We start from the raw sequence: 7840 nt of genomic DNA, 5'->3' as shown, positions 1-7840 counted from the left end.
ATTCACTCCCTGCTGAGCATCTACACTCGCTATTGGCTAGTGCCACTTTTTCCTGGCCAATCCCAGACAGTGTTACTCAGATGCCGAATTATTCGTCTTCTAGCATGCTGGTCAAGGTGAGCAACATTGTTTTCGTTACTTGTATTGGATTTTGAACTTTGAAAGGTTATTCTGGCAATATTTCTTATGTTTCACGGGACATATATCGCACATGATTTATCGTTATGTGTGACTGGGTCCAATGTAACGTTACGTTTGGAGAAAATATAACGTCAAACCTTACCACCAGGCTATCCTGCTAGCTGACGTTAGTTGTATCACTTGACATGTCCTTAAACTTACCAGCGCATGAAGCAAAACAAAGTTGAATGATTAATAACTAGGACGTTTTGATAACTGTTTCTGTGATTCCTGCAATTGTTTGGCCACTTACCGCGTAATCAAGAAGGTTAGCTGATAGCTAATCTGATAGCTAGCGATGTGATGGTCATAGAATGTGCTGATGTTAATTATGCTTTCCCTTGCTTGGTAATTAAGTCCATTAACTACATTAACGGTACATTTTTTTCCATTGAAAGACTGTTAAGTATTTCTGGTCACTTTTGTGTGTTAGTGTTAGTCTGTCCACCAACCGACTGTCAGGGTATTGTGCAGGTTGACGTGTTTTGTCAGTTTTAGGGAGAGGACCTACAGTAATGATGCCAAAGAACGAAATGGTAGGCTAGCGTGTGTTCTATTATAGTTCAGTGTTATTGAATTTGCTTACAACGTGAAACGAAAAAAAAAAAAAAAAGACAAACAGGTGAATGCATATACTGTCAAGCTGCGAGTCCTTCAAATGGACCTTCAATATGTCCAATAATTTAAGCAAAGCATGAAGGAATTGGGATAGCCATGAAGAAAGTCATATCTTCCTGTACGAATTACTTGGTCAAGTAGCATAATATCACTCTGAAAGAAGTAAACGCTGTTTCTCAGATTTGGAACTAATCATGACTTCTGCAACTTAATCAATGTATCCTTTCCCCTTCTGTCTCCCTGCTACTGCAACAGGTTAGGTCACTTTGACAGAAAACTCTGCAGAGATGGGGTTGCTGTCAACACTGACACGCGGGCTGATAAGAGGAGCAGACCGAATGTCTGCGTTCACCAGCAAGCGTGGCCCAAGGTCCAACTACAAAGGGAGAGGGGCAAGACCAGCAGGCCGTCTGACCTGCAGTGGGAAGTTTGTCCCTGTGAAAGAGATGATCCCGGAGTTTGTAGTGCCTTCCCTGGAGGGGTTTAAACTCAGGCCTTATGTGTCCTATAAAGCCCCAGATGGAACAGAACCTGTTCTCACACCCGAGACGCTCTTCAGTCAGACTGTTGCTCCGCAAATTAAAAAGGACATTGAAGAGGGCACATTCGATATGAACAACCTGAAGAAATACGGCCTTGACCCCAAACAAGAAGGAAAGCTGTTCAAACTGTATCCCAAAAACTTTGTGCGCTAACAGTGACTCGCATGAACTGACTCAGAAACAACTTCACCACAAACAAAATCAACAGTGCATACATGTAGTAATGCACATGGATGTTGGACATCTGTGGCGTGGTGGGATGCTGTGGAAATCATAATGTAACATGCATTCAACTGTTCAACGCTTGTGCCGATTTATGTGTAATATTTTGTGAAAATACCATAAATGTGTCTCTTGGAGTCAATGAACTAATTAAATAAAATATTGATGTAACAGTTTCCTTTGGAAGTTGATACAAAAAGTTGAAGTAATCAAGGATGTGTAAATGGAGTACAATGCCAAAAACATTTATTGCCTGGGCAGTCTTGAAAATACAGACTTTGTTTTATGTTTTAAAAAACAAAGAAACTGGTTGATAGAATAAATAGGTAGACATTACTGTTGCATTTTCAAGTAATCTGTGTGTGTTATTTTCAGTGCCTCGCCATCAGTTTGAAACATGCACTGGTCCTTCCCCACATTGTGGTGGACATCGTTATGAAAAGTTTGCATATGGGATGGAAAAAAAATCCATAATCTATAAGAGCACTGACAAACTCTGTAAAGTGTACATTCATTCATTCATTTCAGGAATATCTGTATCCATGCTTTGTAAAGGTATCGGTGATAACTGGGGGAAGGTTATCATTTAGAAATCCAACTCAAGCACAACAAATACACATCCCTCCCCCCTCGGTGTCCTCCTTACTTTGCCTCTCTTGTGTGCATTCCAGCGCTGCCTTGACTGAAGCCAATCAAGATTAGGTTTGAGAATTTACGTTCTATTTTTCAAATCCTTATACATGGATGTCTATGCAAGGTCACAAAAAAAATGTGTGCGCAACCTCAGGGCAGAAAGTCCAATAGAACAGCATAGAGCAGTGCTCTCCACAAATACATTGCAAGGAGTTTTTGTGCTGAAAACCACACCCATCAAAGCAGCAATGGTTAGAGAATGTTCAATAGCCCTAAAGGAATGCATGTCTTTGCCAAAAATGACAAACAATGATGTTAATAATGCAAATGAATGGCAAACTCTGAAATGAGATGTTATCATTGAGACAGCTAGAGTATCCTAAATAAATGCTTGTGACTTAACAGCAGCCGACCAATAGTTTAAGATTATAACATTTTGGCCGGCCACTAAGACTCTTCTGCCATGAGGCTGCGCGCACATCTAGTTTAAGGAAAACCGTCTATAGGCTACAGTGCCTGAGGTGACCAAGGAGTCTAGAATTTCCATCTGTACATATGCAATGTTGACCGCCTTCATTTTTTTTTTTTTTTGTGGCTCACAACAATGCTGACAGTACCCTTCATTTGTCAGATTTGCTCCTCGTTAACCCTGATGTAAAACATTTGACATTAACGACGTCTCTTTGCATCAGTTCTGATGAACAGGAAGTCACCCGTGACTGTTTGTGGCTACGCCTCACGGTGCCGCGGCTGCCCTGTCGCCGGTGGCCTGGTCCTGCCGCCCCGCCTCGGCCTCGGCCTCCTTTGGGCTCCAGTCCCAGCGCCACACGTGCAGCATGTGGTCGTAGAAAGAGCAGCTGGCCAGCAGGCAGGAGACCGAGGGAGAGTCCAGCGCCGGCGTGGGGGGTGCGATCGGCCGAGGCTCTGGCTGGGGAGAGGGCTCGGGGATGTAGCGGCCCATCTCGTCCTCTAGGGAGGTGTCGAAGCTGGCCGTGGGGGACTCGTACTGGATCCTGAGGTGGCCCCCCACCTCTGGCTGGGGCAGGCTGGGTTCTCTGGACTCCTGAGGGGAGGCCGGAGGAGGACTGTCCAGAGACACACGGGACCAGTCTGCTCCGTAGGCAAGGGAGTTGTGCAGGATGTAGGAGGCCAAGATGGGACAAGGTCCTTCACTGCCCTCTACAGGAAGAAAAAAACAAACTTCAGACCAATTTAGAAGTCCTAATTCCTCTAAATACCTACAGCTCATTAAAGTCAAATGCCTAATGAATTGTTGTCGTTGAAATGAAGCTTGCCTTACATTATATTAACATATACTAACATACTATGCCTTTTACCATTTCCATTGCCATTTACCGAGACTAATACAGTTTTTCTCAAATGCTAAAACACAAAAGCCAATCCTCTAAACCAAATGACCAGTTGTCTAAACACATTTACTAAATCTAGCCACAATTTTTCAATACCATGAACACATTTCACATGAAGACACAATTCACAAAACACAATCCTCCGTTCTCATAAATCTAAGCACATTTTTCCTTGCTAAAACACATATTGCAAAACATATTCTCAAATGAAAGCTCATGTGATGCAAAATGCTTGCCACATTCAGCAATAACTGAACACGATGAACACACCTGGCGTCATTTATTACACACGACGACTCAAAATTGAAGACACTTGTTTCTAATGCCCACAGTGACTGTGGTGTGTGTGTGTGTGTGTGGTGTGAATGAAGAAAAATAAAAGAACATCACACTCTGATCATGTTTTCAAGAGTACTGTTGTGTGCAATAGATTCTGTTTTTTGCATTGAGTTGTGTTACAGTAGTGTACTTGTAGAATGTTCTGTACTCTTCATATGAAACTCACAATTCTAAATGAAGAGCTCTTTTCCAAAACGCTGTAAATCCATTTTTGAAAACATTACTGTACTGTAACAAATCATGTTACTGTATTTACAGTAATTGTGCGTTTCAGGTAATATCAATAAAAATGCAGTTGTTTTGTTTTTATTGAGTAAAGATAAATTACTAAAAATAACCCAATACAGTTTCACTGAGATTACTTGAAAAACAAAATGTAAAAAATATATTTATGAAAATTCATTAGTAAAATGGTGGATATAGCGTTTTGGAAAAAACCTCTTCAAATGCCTAATCCTCTGCAGAGATCTAAGAAGATCCATTACTCTAAAGTGTTTTAAAAATATGCATTGTCAGTTCTGAAACAAAGAACCTTCTCACAAATTGAGCATTGTGTTTTCAATTGTTTTGCTGTAGTGTGTAATGATGTGTATAGTGTTTACATTTTTGAAAGCTTCGAGCTGCTCTTTTGATGTGAAAGTTTGAGTTTTGAAATGAGAAGGTGTGGTTGTGCTTATGTAGCTTTAGAAAAGGGTATTGTGTTTAGACATTGGGGAACATGGAGGACACGTTTGTGAAATGTGTTTTAACATTTGAGAAAAACTGTAACATGAAGTGGATCAATCACCATGACTGGCTGAACAGATTTGTTACTAGATAGTTAGCTACCCATAGCCTCCTGGCAGTGGAGTATGTGGAAGTCGTTGTGCATGCAGGCTGCCAGCAACAGGTGCTCTTGGGTAGGATGCCACTTCAGACGCCACACCCCTCCCCCCATGGCACTTTCGCTGAGAGGCCGCCGCATGTTGCGCCCGTCCCACAGCAGCACGTGCTCGTCGTAACTGGACACAGGACAGGACGGGGCGAAGTGAACGACACTCACGAGATGCACAGGGTACAGAGCACTGATCTATAAAGAAGTGGTGTTCCAATTCCATTGTTGCAGAACGGCAACATTCTTTTACTGTCTTTTACTGTCTATGCATTCCTATGGCAAGTGGTTGTAGATGCACTATCCAGGTATTCTTTATAGATCAGTGGTACAGAGAAGGAGCTCTAGCCGGTAGAGCGAAGTTCTTAACGGAGAGGTGATTACCTGCCAGTCGCCAGGATATGCTCCCGGTGTGGGTTGCTGTGAATGCTGCAAACGCCCATGGAGTGACTTGAGAAAAGGTTGAATCAGTGAGTGAGGGCAGCACAACATTGTTGGAAAGTCATGGGCATAGAAATAAATAAGAAGTACTACAAAATAGCAACTGTGCAAATAATGCATGATGGCAAATTGGCAGATCAACACTGACATGTGGGATGGGGCGAGAGGAAGTAGAATCACACAGGCCGCCTGACTGTCAATCAAACTCTGATTGCATTTGGAAAAATGAATCTGCATAAACTAATATTAAATGGTACATATTTTCAAGGTCTATTATCTACACTTATCAACTCATTATTATGACAAATATTTCACAGCCTGTGTATTGGGGTGGCAACCCGATACAGTGAACTGCTCAAGCGACAACAAGCAGAACCAAAATGGAATACAACATGTACAATGTCTCCATCTGCTGGTCAACTCCAGGAACCAGAGTCTGGGTGTGGTGCAGCCATACAATAAACAAAAGCAGATCATTCAAACTGGTCATTGAGACCAATTCAAATGGACAAAGCCTTCGTAAACAAGCACAGCCTGCTGATAACCCTCAGGAGCTACAGCATCCTAGTCAGGTTTCTGACAAATAATGCATTTTCACCTACTGTATGAGAGCAGAGGCCAGAATGCACGTCTCACCTCTTGCTGCTGAAGGTGGGGCACGAGGGACCTATCCTAAGATCCCAGCCTTTCAGTTTGCAATCGTCCCCACCTGGCACATTCCAGACCGATGAAAACAGATAGACAGGCAGACAGACAGACAGACAGAAAGACAGACAGACAGAGACAAGCAGAGGTTGGTGATGAACTAACATAAACATAACGAAAGTCATCCAAGGGCTTCCTTTCTCATGCACTGTACAGAGAGAGGGAAGAGTGTTCCTCTGCTTAACACAATCTGTACAGCAGAAAGTATAGACAAACTCCAGGCTCTGTTTGTGGAGCCTACAATTTCAAACAGCACTTAAAACAACATCAACATCACACAATAGACTAATGTACCACATCTCACAAGTGAAAGACAACTATGGAGACAGCACATGAAGGGAGTGATCAGATGAGAACAACAAATACGTCAGTCATTCTCACCAGAGTAAATGATCTGTGTGTCCCAGTAGCTGAAGGCTGCTATCCAAGCTTCAAAGTCATGGGCTTTCCACTGCGACAGAGCGGTCAGGCTCGTCTCGGTCAGACCCAGAACATTGACACAGCCTTTAGAGTCACTGGACACCACACGGATTGCACTACTATGGAGACAAAGACGATAAGTGCATTCAGACATGATGATATGCTATGTACACACAAAAACATCACATCATGCAACCTGACATTAAAAAAAAGAGCCTTGGTCAATAACGTGTAGGGAAAAAATGATTAAAAACATGGTCACTAACCTGTCGCCTCTTCCTGTGGACCAGTCCAATGAGAGTGCTAGCCTTTCAGGGCCAAGCTCTGTGCTCGATACTTTATCCAGAACACAAAGGCCATCCTACTAAAGACAATGTCATGAGAAAAACAAGTCCTAAGCCACTTAGGCATGGCGAGGTATTGTTAGCCTAGCAGGCCGGGGTTACGTTCAGTGCAGAACTGAACTCACAGCAGGCCTAGTGAAAGTACACGTTGCCCCCTCACCTGTGTGTCCTGCAACGAGTGCAGCTGTAGCTCCCCTGTGGCTGTAGCCATGCCCAAAAGAGGTTGCCCTGACACTGGAACATGACACCTGAGGACATTACAATATCAGATTACGTTCATCCACAACAACTCCCACAACTGTACCATTCCCTGAGGACAGAGCGATCACTTACCATTTTACATCTAGTATGGCTGGTGTGTCGATGCGCTGAAGTTCAGTCAAAGGGGGACACAATGCCCCTTGTTGCTGAAAACGGAACACATATAATCGGCCGATCCTATTTGGCGTGTCCGACTCTTCAACTGCCTTCAAAACACAACAAATGAGAAATTAGAAGACAACTCTGCTAGCAGCTACGTGTTTCACGATTATGCAGGGCTTGACATGTCAGGATGTTTAACTTTTCAAAACGTGCTTACCCCATCTTGGCTCTTCTGTAGCTGGTAGGTCCCACATGCCAGAATGTGGTGCCATTGGGGAACAGGACACCATTCAACCGTGTCAGCACTCAACTCCGTGTCAAATACCTGCAAGCTGCGAGTTCTTGATTTCCATGCCATCGCAAAACGTTGAAGTTAGCTCCGGTTTGTGTAGACTGCTTCTAAAACTTCAAGACTAGCGGAAACAGTGATAAAGATTAAACACATGTCTGTGATTAGATGTGATTCCCTACCATGCGTCCCCTACCAAACGTGGAGTACTATAATAGCAGTAACGCTAATTCTACCAATCTGATGTGGCCACAGACTTGCAGCGCCAATTTCTAACTAACGTTAGCTAGCTAGCTAGCTAAATGGCTAGCTGACGTGCATTAATTCCAGTCTGTTTGTGCTACTACCAATGGCATTTAAACTGCACGGATTTGCCAATGTACGATTAAATAAGTGGCTGCTGCATCTGCGCCATGAAAAGATTATTTCAGCTGGTAAGTAATTTATATAACTTCTACAACTGCAAACTCGTCAATCGGCTGTCAACAAGTTTCGAGGTCAAC

General features: G+C 43.1%; 2 protein-coding genes across 2 annotated transcripts; one reads left to right on the top strand and one right to left on the bottom strand.

Moving 5' to 3' along the window:
• The first annotated feature begins 1053 nt into the window (after positions 1 to 1053).
• mrpl41 (mitochondrial ribosomal protein L41) lies at positions 1054 to 1735 on the top strand. The gene has a single exon (XM_062542650.1). It carries the CDS (start codon positions 1086 to 1088, stop codon positions 1491 to 1493), a length of 408 nt encoding a protein of 135 aa, XP_062398634.1. The 5' UTR covers positions 1054 to 1085; the 3' UTR covers positions 1494 to 1735.
• Positions 1736 to 1786: 51 nt separating this feature from the next.
• dph7 (diphthamide biosynthesis 7) lies at positions 1787 to 7834 on the bottom strand. Its single transcript, XM_062542648.1, has 9 exons — positions 7266 to 7834; positions 7019 to 7152; positions 6846 to 6933; positions 6608 to 6702; positions 6303 to 6460; positions 5853 to 5925; positions 5160 to 5225; positions 4733 to 4905; positions 1787 to 3374 (listed from the first exon to the last, which is right to left on the bottom strand). The coding sequence occupies exons 1-9, from the start codon at positions 7404 to 7406 to the stop codon at positions 2932 to 2934; spliced, it is 1371 nt and encodes a 456-aa protein (XP_062398632.1). The 5' UTR covers positions 7407 to 7834; the 3' UTR covers positions 1787 to 2931.
• Positions 7835 to 7840: the final 6 nt, after the last annotated feature.

This window comes from Sardina pilchardus, chromosome 8 (genome assembly GCF_963854185.1).
Source record: "Sardina pilchardus chromosome 8, fSarPil1.1, whole genome shotgun sequence".
In the NCBI taxonomy this organism is placed as follows: Eukaryota; Metazoa; Chordata; class Actinopteri; order Clupeiformes; family Clupeidae; genus Sardina; species Sardina pilchardus.
Note: the sequence above shows the minus strand (reverse complement) of the source record. Positions and strands in the feature narration are given on the sequence as shown.

What these genes read in the sequence shown, in the direction of transcription:
- mrpl41 (XM_062542650.1), top strand. Translation starts at nt 1,086, where the DNA reads ATGGGGTTGCTGTCAACACTGACACGCGGGCTGATAAGAGGAGCAGAC.
- dph7 (XM_062542648.1), bottom strand. Translation starts at nt 7,406, where the DNA reads ATGGCATGGAAATCAAGAACTCGCAGCTTGCAGGTATTTGACACGGAG. An exon ending in TACAGAAGAGCCAAGATGGG is followed by an intron (nt 7,153 to 7,265) that starts GTAAGCACGTTT and finishes TGTGTTTTGAAG; the next exon opens with GCAGTTGAAGAGTCGGACAC. An exon ending in CACACAGATCATTTACTCTG is followed by an intron (nt 5,926 to 6,302) that starts GTGAGAATGACT and finishes GGAATGTGCCAG; the next exon opens with GTGGGGACGATTGCAAACTG.